The 14,772-nt window shown below is 39.6% G+C and overlaps 1 protein-coding gene across 3 annotated transcripts in view; it reads right to left on the bottom strand.

Annotated features, from left to right (window-relative positions):
• EIF2AK4 (eukaryotic translation initiation factor 2 alpha kinase 4) overlaps positions 1-14,772 on the bottom strand; it is a 96,793-nt gene that overhangs the window by 9,227 nt on the left and 72,794 nt on the right. The window contains exons 27-32 of one of the 3 annotated variants that reach the window (XM_058541207.1): positions 12,955-13,020; positions 9,785-9,955; positions 9,252-9,386; positions 7,386-7,493; positions 6,651-6,779; positions 5,730-5,816 (exon numbers count right to left, since the gene is read on the bottom strand). In XM_058541207.1, coding sequence (XP_058397190.1) covers positions 5,730-5,816; positions 6,651-6,779; positions 7,386-7,493; positions 9,252-9,386; positions 9,785-9,955; positions 12,955-13,020 — 696 coding nt within the window. The other 2 variants (XM_058541208.1, XM_058541210.1) reach the window with 2 other exon arrangements.

The raw sequence follows: 14,772 nt of genomic DNA, 5'->3' as shown, positions 1-14,772 counted from the left end.
CCTGCTACCTCTGAAGTAATATCCCAGGCCAATGAACCCTCAGAGAACTTTCTCTGTAGGACCCTCATGGCATTTAGCATCTTCTAGCTCATAATCATGCATAAATGTCTTATGTTCTCTACAAGATTATAGGATCCTTGACAGCAGGACCTGTGGCTTAATTGTTTCTATATCCTTCATGGCCCTAAATTCAATCCCTCCCACACTGTAAATGCTTAAAAGGCATTTGCTGAATGGATTAATGAAGTGATGTCTTGCCCTTCAAATATGAAAGTGATGCTACTGACCCACTATTAACAGAGGCAGAAGCAAGATTCAAAAGAACTGGACAGGCTGGAATGATGTACTGAAAGGAACAAGATCACATTTAACAGAGATAAATATAAAGCCCTGTAATTAAAGCCCTCATTGTAGAAGGCCAGCCAGACATAGCGATAACTATGAAAAGCCCAATGGGTTTTAGTTGATGATCAATTCAGTATGAGCCAGAACCACATGACTGCTAAGAGTTAGTTCACCTATAGGCTATATTAGGAGAAATATGGTATCTGGATTGAGGGAGGTCAGAGACCCTTCCCATTTAGTCAAAACACGCTTAGAGTGCTCTGTAGAATTCTAGTATCACATTTAAAGACAGACATTGACAAAGTTAAGTGTGTTTAGAGGAGGTTAACTAGGAGGGTCAAGGATCTGGAAACCATGTTATGAGGAATGGCTTAAGTAACTGGAATGTTTAAACCAGAAAAGAGGACACTTAAAGTGGCATGGCAGCTGTCTCCTAAAATTTATTTGAAGGTAGTTGAGAGAAAGAGGAAGAATCAGACTTGTTATCTTGACTACTCCAAAGGGCAGCACTAGGACCAGTGAGAATTTTGGGAAGCAGATTCTGATTCAAGGTTTTAAAATTTGCTAATCATTATAGCAGTGCATTATGAGATTGGAATTATCCAGCGGAGGTGAGATGGTCATCTCTTGGTAATATTTCAGGAGTAATCATTGCTCTGGAAGAGGCCTGATCAATGGAACTTAGGGTCATTTATGATTTTGTGACTAACAAGCAGACTAGTAGTGGAGACTTCCAAATCTGCCCATGAAGGATTAACAACTAGGAGAATTGTCCTCCTGCCTTAAACAAAGAGAAAACCAGACAAAACATATAAACAATGGTTTTCAGACACTGGACAAGCAGTGGAGGACTATTAACCCTGAGAGAAGGGAAACAAAGTAAGCCTACAAGTGCCCCAGATTAGTATGTTGAGGAAGTCTGCAGACTGCAGTGCAAGGAGGGGGAACCCAAACAGAGACCAGGAGTTTTGCCGAGCTGGGGAGACAGACTAGAGTTTAGGTAGGCCAAGTTAGCTAGAAATTGTGGGGCAGAGGACCAAAGAGGAGAGAGCTATACATTCACAGAGAAAGAAAGATTTCTGAAGCTCTGCAGAGGAGTCCACTCACATCTTTGGCAGACAACTGATCTGTGCATGCATGAGAGGAAACTATCCAAGACTGGGGATACAGCCACTAGAAATGAGTAGACGTAATAATTTCTGGAACTCACAGGGCTTGGAATAGTTCTTGTTCTTACCTGAGTAGAGAGACCTCATAATACATAGGGCATCAGACAGAATGCTCCATAGGAATTTGCCTTAGAAATGGTGCTAAATTAGGCCCAGACTAAAGGCTGCCCTGGACCTGCCCTGACAAAGCTTAAAATCAAGCCTGGAAAGGATAAAACAGAATATAATCATGCACTGCATAATGATGTTTTAGTCAATGACAGACCACATACAGAACTTTGGTCCCATAAGATTAGTACCATATAGCCTAGGTGTGTAGCAGGCTATACGTATCATCTAGGTTTGTGTAAGTCGACTCTGATGTTCACACAACAACAAAATCACCTAACAATGCATTTCTCAGAACTTATCCCCATCATTAAGCGATGCATGACTATACAAGGATCTTAACTACATCCTAGAACAAAGCCCAATAGTATTTATAGAAACATAAGAAAATCTAGCACCCCAAAATGTAAAATTCATAATGTTCAACAACCAATCAAAAATTGCTAGGCATGCAAAGTGGTAGGAAAATATGACTCATACCCAGGGGAAATATCAATAGATAGAAACAGACCCAGAAATGTCAGAGATGATGGAATTAGTAGACAAGTACCTTAAAACAACTATTATAAATCTTATAAAGAATGTAAAGGAAATAAGAACCATGATGAGAAAAAAGGAAGACATTAAAAAAAAGACATTAATGTAACTTGTGAGATAAAAAAATGCAATATTTGAAATAAGAAATGCACTGAATGGGATTAATAGTACATTAGATATTGCAGAAAAGAGCAGTGACTGATCCAGAATAAATCAGAGAGAGAGGGGGAAAAAACAGAACAAAACAAAAAAGAGAGCCTCAGTGAGCTGTGGGGCAATATCAAATGATTAACTTACTGTAATTCAAGTCCCAGAAGGAAAAGGGGGGAAGGGACAGAAAAATATTTCGAAAAATAACATTGGAAAATTTTCCAAATTTGATGAGTACTATAAATCTAGAGGTCAAAGAAGCCCCAGGAATACCAAGTATTAGAAACTAAAAGAATACTACACTGAGGTACATCATATTCAAATCATAGAAAACCAGTGACAAAAGAAAATCTTAAAAGCTGCCAGAAAATAAAAAAAGATACATAGGGCCGGCCCCATGGCTTAGCGGTTAAGTGTGCACGCTCCGCTGCTGGCAGCCTGGGTTCGGATCCTGGGCACGCACCGACGCACCACTTCTCCGGCCATGCTGAGGCTGAGTCCCACATACAGTAGCTAGAGGGATGTGCAGCTATGACATACAATTATCTACTGGGGCTTTGGGGGAAAAAAAATAAATAAATAAAATTAAAAAAAAAAAGATACATTACATACAGAGGATCAAAGCAGACTTTTTAACAGAAACCATCAGATGAGAAGACAATAAAACGCAACTTCAAAGTGCAAAAAGAAAGCAAATGTAAATCTTGAGTTCTATACCTGGCAAAAATAACTTGCAAAAATGAAGTGAAATGAAGACTTTTTCAGATCAATAACAACTGAGAGAATTCATCACCAGGAGACCTGCATCAACCAGAAATATTAAAGGAAGTTCTTCAGGCAGAAGGGAAACGAAATCAGAATCACATCACAAAGGAATAAACAGTTCCAGAAATGGTAAATATAAGGATAAATATAAAAGACATTTTCCCCCTTACTTAAAAACCTCTTTAAAAGATAACTGACTAATTAAAATCATAATATTAACAATGTACTGTGGGGTTTATAAAATATATAGAAAAACAATATTTGGTAACAATAGTACAAAAGATGAGAGAGGAGAAATGGAAGTATTCTTTGTAAGGTTCTTATACTATATGTGAAAACACATAACATTTTTTGAAGGGAGAATATGATTAGTAAAGAAGTATACTATAAACCCTAAAGAAGTCACTAAAAAAATCCCATCCAAAAAAGAAAGTTATAGTCAGGAAACCAACAGTAGAGATAAAATGGAATAATTAAAAAACACTCAATCTAAAAGAAGGCATGAAAAGAGAAAAAATGGAAAAAAGAACAGATGGAACAAACAGAAAACAAATAGTAAAATGGTAGATTAAATTCAACCATTTCAATAATTGCATTACATATAAATGGTCTAACCACTCCAATTAAAAGGCAGGGATTGTCAGAGTGAATAAAAAAACAAAACTCAACTAGTGACTGTCTCTAAGGAACCCACTTTAAATATAAAGACATAGATAGAATGGAAAAAGATAAGTCATATGAACACTAACCAACAGAGTTCAGAACAAGAAATATTACCAAGGATAAAGAACATTTCATAATGATAAAGAGGTCAATTCATCAAGAAGACACAAAATCCTAAATGTGTATTCACAGAATAACAGAGCTTCAAAACACATGAAGTAAAAACTGATAGAACTAAAAGGAGAAATAGATAAACCTACAATTATAGCTGGAGATTTCAACACTCCTCTCTCAGTAACTGATGGAACAAGTAGACAAAACAATTAGTAAAGATATAGAAGACTTAGGCAACACTATCAACTAACATGACCTAGTTGATATTTATCAAACACTCCTCCTAACAATGCACAGTATACATTCTTTTCAAGTGTACATGAAACATTCACAACAGACCATATTTTGGATTTAAAAACATGTCTCAAAATTTAAAGGACTGAAATCATACAGAGTATGATCTCTGAGCACAAAGAAGTTAAACTAGAAATCATTAAAGATATCTGGGAAATACCCAGATGTTTGGAAATTAAACCACACGCTTCTAAACCTATGGATCAAAGAAGAAATCATCAAGGAAATTAGAAAATATTCTGAACTTAATGAAAATGAAAGCACTATACACAAAAATGTATGGTATACAACTAATGTAGTACTTAAGAGTGAAACTTATAGGATTAAATGCTTATACTTAGAAAAGAAAAAAAATCTAAAGTCAATGATCTAAGCTAAGTGCCAGTTAATTTTTTTTCTGTAAGGGGCCAGACAGTAAACATTTTAGGCTTTGCAGGTCACACACTGTCTCTGTCACATAGTCTTCCTCTTTTTTTTTTTTTACAAAGAATATAAAAACAATTTGTAGCTCACAGGCCACATAAAAATAAGCTGTGGGCCAGATTTGGCCTGTAGGTTGTAGTTTGTCAACTCCTGATCTAAAGTTCTGTCTGAAGAAACTAGAAAAAGAATAAAATAAATCAAAAATTAGAAGAACAAAGAAAATAATAAAGAATGGAAATCAATAAAATAGAAAATAAAGGAACACAAAATAGAGAAAAATCAATGACATCGAAAGCTAGTTCTCTGAAAAGACAAAACCGATAAACCTCTAGCCACACTGATGGCGAAAAAAGAAGGAAGACATAAATTACTAATATCAGGAATGAAAGATTGATATCAGTACAGATCCTACAGAGAGTAGAAGGATAACAAGGGAATATTTAAAAACTCATATGAAATGGAAACATTCTGGAAAGATACAAACTACCAAAACTCACTCAAGAAGAAAGAGGCAACCTGAATAAGCTCTATATCTAGGCCCATGTGGCTGTACTGGTGAATTCCACCAAATATTTGAGGATGAAATAATATCATTCTACACAAAATCTTCCAGAAAATTCTAATTCACTTTATGAAGCCAAGATTATCCTTATATCAAAACCAAAGACATTATAAGAGAAAAACAAGGGGAAAAATATAGATTTTGATTTTTTTCCTTAAAAAACAGAAATAAAGATTATAAGGTGCTATATTTATGAGCATTTGTAGCTAAAGTCAACACAGTAAAACCAGTTAGTAAGCAGCCAGAAGATATGCCAGTCAGCAAGTATCAACTCTAGTTATTATTCTTATTTTCTCTAGTAATTATTCTTATTTTCTCAGATGGAAAAAGAGAACAGGGGGAGAAAAGTAGGAAAAAACTACAGCCACAGTTTTTTATTTTTGTTTTTTTAAGCTCTAAGTAAGTGTTCAGATTCAGATTCTCTCCTACTTATTTTATACACTCTCTCCAATAACAAGCCCAGAAATTCAGAGGGAGAGCAAAGTAATCACTTCCACCCACACCCAAGACCAGGGCCTCAGTGGGAATTTGGGTGTTCCACAGTTAATACAGAGTTTTGGAAATCTGTTGAATTGTGAAAGATTTCCTCCAGTCTTTACCTTGACGTGGCTTCCTTCTTTATCTGAGACCAGGGCCACATAGGTGATTTCATGATGTCTGCAGTACTCCTGTAATTCCTCTTGGGACTGAAACACACACACTTATGAAATAAACACAGAGCACCTGGAGCAGCTTCAACTCACGAGTGAATGAAAACACTGTGTTCTAATTTCAAAGTGAATTACTAAACATGCTGCCTTCAGGGGTTGTAACTATTAAGCAAGAAGAGCACAGAATTTAAAGGAGCAATAAGACCTCTCCTGCTTTCCTTACTTTCACTATTGTTCTAAGGGGCCACAGACAATCAGTGTGGTCAGGACACAGCAGGGGGTTTTCAAAACCTTCAAATCTTGATGGAGGGTGCCAAAAATTATACAACACAGACACACACAAACACACACACACACACACACACACACACACACACACACAGAAAAGGCCTGTGAGGAAAGCAATGGCAACCAAAGAAATAGTGGAAGGTGGAAAGCAGAACTGAAGCATAAAGCAAAGAAGCATGAGCAAAGGAGCCTGAGAGGATGCCACTGTGCAGGTCTGAAGTCACCGTTACTGGGCTTATGTTTTACTGTAGGGCAGAACACTTCCCTAACAATTTATGAAACAAGTAGACAAATGGAAGAGGACATTGCTCTGTCAAATGATTAGAAATTACTGCTCAGCATACTTCTGATATGAATTTTCATATAACACACACAAAAATGGACAGCAGCCGCTTCAGAAACCTCTTGACAGGTGATGTGAAAGGAGCAGGAGGGTTACTGCAGTGATCAGAAATGAATACAGGAAGGAACACTAACCACAGAGATAAACAGAGTTTGACAGAACTTAAAGCCGCAGAGGGTGATTCGCCATTGAAGCCCTGACTACATGCACTCCACTCACCCGTGCTCTTATCTCATTACCTGTGACCAGTCGTACATGATTTCTGCTGTGATCCCCGCTGTCCAGAGTTTCTGGGTTAGGTTGATGGCCCTGGACATGGACATCTGGCCAACGCTTACGACCAGGAGGTCACAAGAGCTTATTGTAACCTGGATCAGAAATAGAGTGGTTATGTTTAGAGGAGCGAGATTGTGGGCGAGTAGGTGGGACTAGCACCAGGACAGAGGTGGCACTCATTTGAAGATAGGCACCTTGAAATCTTGTACAGCAACATATATGCAGAAGTCTCCAAAATGACATAGGAAAAAAAAATGACAGTCAATAAAACTTATATTAGCCTTTTAAGATACAAATTATTTCAACCACCCTAAGCTATCAGGAAGACATTCTTTTCCTGTGGGAAAACTAATCTTGCCTGAAACACAAAGGAGAAAGAACCATTTCTAGCTTTGTAGAGTACAGCAGGATTTCCGAACAAGGGGGCTTTGACACGAGTCTGTTAACAACTATACCATCTCACATTTACATAGCGCGTTACAGACGAGGGGAGTGAGGCTAGGAAAGGATGGATGAAATGTCTAAGGTCCCCCAGCTAGAGGCTAAGGACTGAACTGCAAGGACCGTCACCAGGTCTATCACAGCAGAGATAATCTCCCGAACCTTCAGTCTAGAGCTGCCACATCTGGGGCCCCAGGTAAACGACTACAAAATGAGAAACGACTCAAAGCACACTGGAAAGCAAAGCTGGAACTTACAGGTTCTTCCATGTTGAAGACGGCGGCAGATATCTTGTCTATAGCTATGCTGACCCCAATGGCAGTGGGAACTGGCCCCAGAGCCTGTGGTCCCCTAAACTGGGGAATCTGCGGAGAGAAACACACAGCTCTGGTTATGAAATAGAGAAGAAACCATGATTATGGGGAAAGCAATGAACACAGGGCACACACTCTGTCAGCAACTTATCATCAAAGGGTTCAACAAAAAGAAGTGTGTGAGTGTGTGTGTGTGTGTGTGTGTAGCAAGAGAGAGAGAAGCAAGCGGCGTGCAATTTAGGACAATGTTAGCAAATGTTGCATCTAGATCTGCACCATTCATTGTGGTAGCCACTGGCCACATGTGGCTTGAGCACTTGATATATGGCTGATCCAAATGGACACGTGCTATATATGTAAAATACACACTGTTGTAAAGACTCAGAATGAAAAAAAAGAACATAAAATAGCTCATTAATAAGTTTCAGATGTTTGATTACATGTTGAAATAGTATTTTGGGTATACTGGGTTAAATAAATGCTGATTGCAAACGCTTGGAAAGAAAAACAGAACGTAAAATAGCTCCTTAATAATTTTTAAAATTTTGATTACATTGAAATGATCATTTTGGATCTATTGGGTTAAATAAAATATATTATTAAAATTAATTCCACTTGTTTATTTTTACTTACTTTATGTTACTAGGCAATTTAAAATTACATATGTAGGTTTTGGTTCTGGACCAAGGTGGGTGGGTACACTTCTCCGTATTCCTCCTGCTAAGTACAGCTAAAAATCCTGGAAATTACATAGAAAACAAACCTAAGAAGACTCTGGAGTGGAGAGAAGGCAGCATACTGGCCAGGAGCCCCAGGACACACAGTGAGTGCCCTGGGTTTGGCCTTGGCCTCACATATCCTGGATTGGGTGCTAGAGAAACCAGCAACCCAGAAATGCCACGGAGAACCAACAAAAAAGCCTCAGGGAAACCTGCACTCTCTGGCCAAAAGACCAAGAAAGGGGCAACCCGGCAGGACAGAAAACTTTCAGACAACACGCACTCTGCTCCAGCCAAACAACACAGGAAAAAAAAGACACATTCACCCCTACCCAGATGTAAGGAGGTCTCCCACCAGGCCCCCCGAAGGGTGGTATCAGAGAAGACTATGTGGGGAGCCAGGACTTTCATATCTGCCCAGGGGTAATGCTTTCCCCCCACCCCCCACCCCCTTATTGGGTAAATGTAATAGACTTTCTTCTCCTCTTGAGCTTCTCAGAGTTTGACAGTCAAAGCAAAAAGCATAACATTGTCTGATGTGGGTTTTAATCTACGTAGAGGAAATATTTAAGACAATTATATTATAAATGGGGGCTGAGGTAAAGAGACTTAAAGGGAGGTAAGGTTCTATCCTTCCTTTGAACTGGCAAATGTTGACACCAACAGATCTCTGTTGTGATCGAACAGCTCTGTATCTCGATTGTGGTGGTGGTGGTTATGGGAACCTACACATGTGATAATGGCCCAGAATTATATACATACAGTGTACCAATTTCTTGGTTTTGCTATTTTTTTATAGTTATGCCAAGTTTAACCATTCAAGGGAACTGGGTGAAAGGTACACAAGACATCTCTATACTGCCTTTGCAACTTCCTATAAACCTAGTTATTTTAAAATAAACGTTAAAAAGATTACAAATGCAGTTCACAATACATTTCTATTCCTAGATGAAAGATATACAATTATTATAAATATTCAATTATACTATTGGTTCAATTTTCTGTAGGTTTGAAAAATTTCAAAATAACAAGTTGAAGAAGAAATGTAATTAAGCCAGAATAAATCAACAAATACAGGGCAAGCCCTCACCAGCAGGTCATATCTGCCACCAGCTGCCAGGATTTCAGATATAGCCCTTTGCCTCCGTCTGATGAACGCCACAAACTGGAAGATGATTCCGTTGTGCTGCTGTACCTTGTAAACCAAGCCCAAATTGATCAAGACCTGTAAATTGAAATGCCACACAAACGTGTCAAGGGCAGTTTTCCATCAATAGCATCAGAACAATCTACTTAGCATAGACAAAATATTCAGTAAGATTTGGCACAAAGTCTGTTTAACTATAGCCTGCCAAATAAGAAACTCTGCTCTCTTCCAGAATAACCACTTCTCTGAGGCTAACTGACATAATAAGAATTGCTGCACAATAGGAACTGTGATGCTTGCAAAGAAATTCTGATTTAAGCCAAATTATTACTAGGTATCAAATGTTCCAAAACAGAGAAAGCAGAGTTCTGGAAAAATAAAACACTTACTAGCATTAATGAAATAAAACCCATTTCCCCCTGGTGCTATTATTAATGCTACAAATCTGTACTGCCAGAAGCAAACAGTTGCCAAACCTGTAACTTTATGCCAAGTTTCTTCAACAGTCCAACAACGTCTTCTAGATCTTTTAAGCCATACTTCACCAATGGGGCAACACCTGTTTTCTGTTTTATTAATGAATTTATTGTTGGTGTCAGATCTTGCAAATCTCCCTTCTGCTCAATAAATTTGTAGAGTCGACACAGCTGGAAAGCAAAGAGGTACCGTTAGCTTCCAATCCACTGCAGGGAAGACTCACTCTGCACTGTGTTTCGTATACACAGGGGGACATGGCAGAGCTTTTGTACCTCCAAAAGGGGGGATTTCGTAGTCAAAGGTATTTTTAGTCTTTATTACAATCTCGACTAAGGATTATCCTTTTCCAACAACTCTAAAGCACCTCACAGAAGTGCTCTAGGCACCTACTCCTAGTTAGTTTTTAGTCACACACACTTACTCACAGTTAATGCCGACCCCAGCAGAGCAGACCGTGGCATTAGCAGAGCCTCCATTACATATTTTTAAGCCAGCACTGTTCCTCTTTACCTTCCTGATTCTCATGAATTCCCATTACTACAGGCACATAAATGAGGGACAGGAAGGCCAAGTCTGACTTGTTCAATACCACACTGACTTAGCCAGAAATTCCCTCTCGTCCCGTTGCTTGAATAACTCCTATTTGTAGCCTTGGGCTGCAGCTTGGATGTCATCTCCTACAGGCAGCCTCCTGATCCTTCCTTCCCACTGGCTCAGACCTCGATCCCAGGGCCCAGCTCCCACCAGTTGTATGCACCGTTTTCCCCAGAGAGGGCAGTGGCTAGCGATGATCTATCTCTGGGCCAGGCACCATCCCAGCCACACAGCAAGTGAAGGAGGAAATAACTATGATCATAAAACCAGAAAGAGAACTCCTGGGAGCTCAAGTGGAAATTAAGAAACGAAATTATAGCTATTTTAAGACTGTAGGCAAGCAGAACTTGGTTCAATTATAAATTGGCACATGGAAGCTAAGAGCTGAATAAAGACTTAGCTTAATACGGTAATCATAAATCACTTGTATTTTTAAAAAATCCAAGAAGTATTAAAATCTCTTATAATCTCTTTACTAAAGATAAACATTTTAAAATTTAAAATTACATCTCTAAAATTTTTTTTTTCTTAATAAAATAAAAAACTCCTTCTTCTCAATAAATTTTTTTTTTGAGGAAGACTGGCCCTAAGCTAACATCTGTTGCCAATCTTCCTCCTTTTTTTTTTCTCTTTTTTTCTCCCCAAAGCCCCAGTAGATAGTTGTATGTCATAGTTGTACATCCTTCTAGTTGCTGTATGTGGGACGCCGCCTCAGCACAGCTTGATGAGTGGTGTGTAGGTCTGCGCCTAGGATCTGAACTGGCGTACCCCGGGCCGCTGAAGCAGAGCAGGTGAACTTAACTGCTATGCCACCATACTGGCCCCTCAATAAATTTTAACATTAAAATCCCCCATTAATAAACTACCAGAAGCACTAGCGTCAACACCCCCAGGTTTGGGTCCTCACTCTACCATCAACTCTGGACAAGTCACACTATCCCTTTGGGCCTCAGGTGCCTCATCTATAAAATAAGACGACTGGGCCAGATATTTGAAACTCTTTTACAATATTTCTACTGCCTTTTCTAATACCCTTAGAGTTCCCTTTTTAAATAACGAGAGTACCAAATGCTTTTATTAGATATTAATTTTTCCATTTAAACTAATCAAACACACAACTCTGAATTAATATTCATCATCATCAAATGACCAGTGGGTAGAGATGTAGCAAAAAGAAAAGAAGGTAACATTTCAGCAACCAATGCAGATATCATGTACAAGTGTGAAACATTTTTGAAATGTGCCATTAATTCACAAAACCTTTTAGGCTTGAACCTTCGGGTAAGAAATGATTGAGTGGGGCAGTCCCTTGAGCAGATTCTTTGTGCTACTTGTACACGAGCTTATCTCTGCACATAGGTATATGCTGTGTACATGCCTAGGGTACTACGTAAATACCGTTTTTCATATTAGATTATGCCATTGGGTCACTTTTCATATCATTAATATCTCCTCCAATAGTTAACATTTAAAATGTAAACCAGCTTAGTTTGTGGAACTCCTAGTGCTACGTATCTGGTTTACTTTCTCTACCTGCAGACTGCACGGGTGATTTCTTTAAACTGTGGTCAACGTGTGTCCTGTGAAAGCTGTTTTAAAGAGCTGAGGGTAGCTATATGCTGCACGTACCCCCTCATGGCTTGTTAAAGGCCAGCATGAATTAAGAAGTTGAAAGCAGCCTGTGGACTCCTCCACTTACTCCTCTTTATATCCCTAGTGCTGTGCCTGCCACACGGTAGGCGTCCAAAAGATCAAATAACTCTGCCTGGCCTGTGTACAATCATATTTTAATCTATCCCATATGTGAATTCTGCTGATCACCACAGGATCATGTAATTGAGTGTCAGACCAAGGGCCAGAAGGGTTCTGAGAAAGTTAAAAAAAAAAAATCCCTCTTTTTATATGAATATTCAGGAAAATGTAAGAAATCTCTGTTGTCGTCTGCTTTTCAGAGCGACTCAGTTAAGTGTGGGTTACTACGCCAAAGATCTGGGACCAATCTGATGCCTGTAGAGAGAATACAATAAACTGTTTACCCCGAGAGGGTTTCGTCATTGCCAATGGGATCAGATGCAAGATTTCAGGAGTAGGAAATGTACCAGAAAAACAGCAGCTTTATTTCAACTCTGAGGTGTTAGAAGACCGATGTGGGGTGGGGTGGGGTGGTGGATGGGTGGGTGGGTGGGTGGATACCCAATGAATCTGCAGAGCTCCGTGCCTCATTCTAGTCCCCCAGCCTCTACTGCAGAAGAGGACAACCAGTACTAGGTCTGCTCAGCAGGAGGCTCTACAAGTGCAGCCTCTAGAAGGGTGTGAAAGAAAAGTATCTGGTGATGGAACAAGAACAGGACGATTACAGCACATTACGCAGCAGCAGGGAGAGCCATTCTTTGATCACAGCACTGGTTTCTCTCTTCCCCTAATCTCAGAGGTTGCCATGGTGCCTATTAGCGCTCAAGGGGAAAACTGTGAGGCGCAGGAAGTGCTGCTGCCTTACCGCAGCAAGAATTGGGTGACATTTTCTGCTATCAGAAAATTAGAGAAAGCTGTAATAACACTGTTAGAAGGTACTTACGCTATTAGAAGACAAAGACAGATTACAAAATTTAGCTTCCACTTCTCTCCTCGTCAGCTTTTCTGTCTAATGTAGAAGAAAAAGGTAACAATGAGAGTGACCAAATTTGGGCCTGAACAAGATACAATTCCCAGGCTAATTCTCACAAATGTATCCTTCATTCTGGACAAATTGCTCCTAATCATGAAGGATGGGTTAATTCCGTGATTAAAAATCATTTTATTTTTCCAATTCACATAAAACTATAACTAACATTGTTTTAAAATTTGAAAAACTCTGACATGAAAGAATTAAAAAGGGTAAAGCTGCACTTGCTGACTGGAGAGGCACTCCCGAGTCGGACAGGCTTAACCAGGGTGTGTGTCTGGGTGGGGAGGACGTCAACAGACCCGAGTTTCCCAGATAAAAACCATGGACTGACAGGCTCTGAGCATTTCATCCCACGCTGCAGTTAGGCTGTGGGCTATGAACAAGAATGGTCTGACGCCCCTCTGCACAACCCCTGAGGTTTCTGCCAGTGCCTGATTGACATTACATTGTATCTGTCACTGCCAAACTACGCAGCTCTTTTGGGGAAGAGAGAACCACGAAGAAACAAACAGTAAACTTAGGGTCTTCGATGTGTACCTGCTAGACAAAAGGAAAGCTAGTTAAGCTTTCTGGTTATAAAAACAATAAGCCATATGGACTTCCACTATTTGTTCTGCCTTAATCATAGACTGTCTGGCAATGTTAGTCATTGAATCTCCTGGATGCCTCTTATTTATTATAAAAACATTTAACAAGAAAAGAAATTAGAACAGACAAGCATTCACATCTATCCCAGCACCATAATATAACATTATTCAAAATATTCAGCGTTTCCGGGGCCGGCCCGGTGGCGCAAGCGGTTAAGTGCGCGCGCTCCGCTGCGGCGGCCCGGGGTTCGCTGGTTCGGATCCCGGGCGCGCACCGACGCACTGCTTGGTAAGCCATGCTGTGGCGGCGTCCCATATAAAGTGGAGGAAGATAGGCACAGATGTTAGCCCAGGGCCGTCTTCCTCAGCAAAAAAAGAGGAGGATTGGCGGATGTTAGCTCAGGGCTGATCTCCTCACAAAAAAAAAAAAAAAAAAAAAAAAATATTCAGCGTTTCCCCTCCAGGCTCTGCACACACTACAGAGTAACGAATACTACGATTGTGGCTAAATTAGAAAGAGTAACTGGAGGTGCAGCTGCCCCAGTCCCACAGGAAGGAGGTGGTCAATGAGGCTTCAACAGTGGTCTGAACCACTCTCTCCCAACTCGCCAATCCACATCTATAAATGACTCTACCGATAAGCACAGGCAGGTTGGAAGAATTAAGGGCAGGGCATAATAAGTCTTTTATTCTCAATACTAACACATCTTTCTCTTGACCTCTGTAGAGTAAGTAAAATAACAGCACTTGCTGTGATGATGGAGCGAGTTAATCCATGTGAAGAGCTTGGAACAACGCTTGGCACGTGGGTAGGTGCTCAATGAAGGTTACTACTGGCAATCAGGACCAATTACTTAGTGATTTTTTTGCCTCAAGAAGGTTAGTGAAGAACTTTATTATCTTACAAATTAAGTGAGATAATTTGATCTTTTAAAATCAGAAGTTACCCTTAAAAAAACAGCCTGGAGGTCACTAGTGGTATAAGGCTTAATACGGAATAAAAGCTCACCAATATCAGTGTTAAGTGTTGATATAATCAAAGCCATTGGTTCTTTTACCTGAGAGCAATGAGGGAAGGAGACAAAACTCCTAGTTCAATTTTATAGTTACATCTGAAAGAAATGCTCATGCACTATTACTA

This window comes from Diceros bicornis, chromosome 5 (assembly GCF_020826845.1).
Source record: "Diceros bicornis minor isolate mBicDic1 chromosome 5, mDicBic1.mat.cur, whole genome shotgun sequence".
Taxonomy (NCBI): Eukaryota; Metazoa; Chordata; class Mammalia; order Perissodactyla; family Rhinocerotidae; genus Diceros; species Diceros bicornis.
Note: the sequence above shows the minus strand (reverse complement) of the source record. Positions and strands in the feature narration are given on the sequence as shown.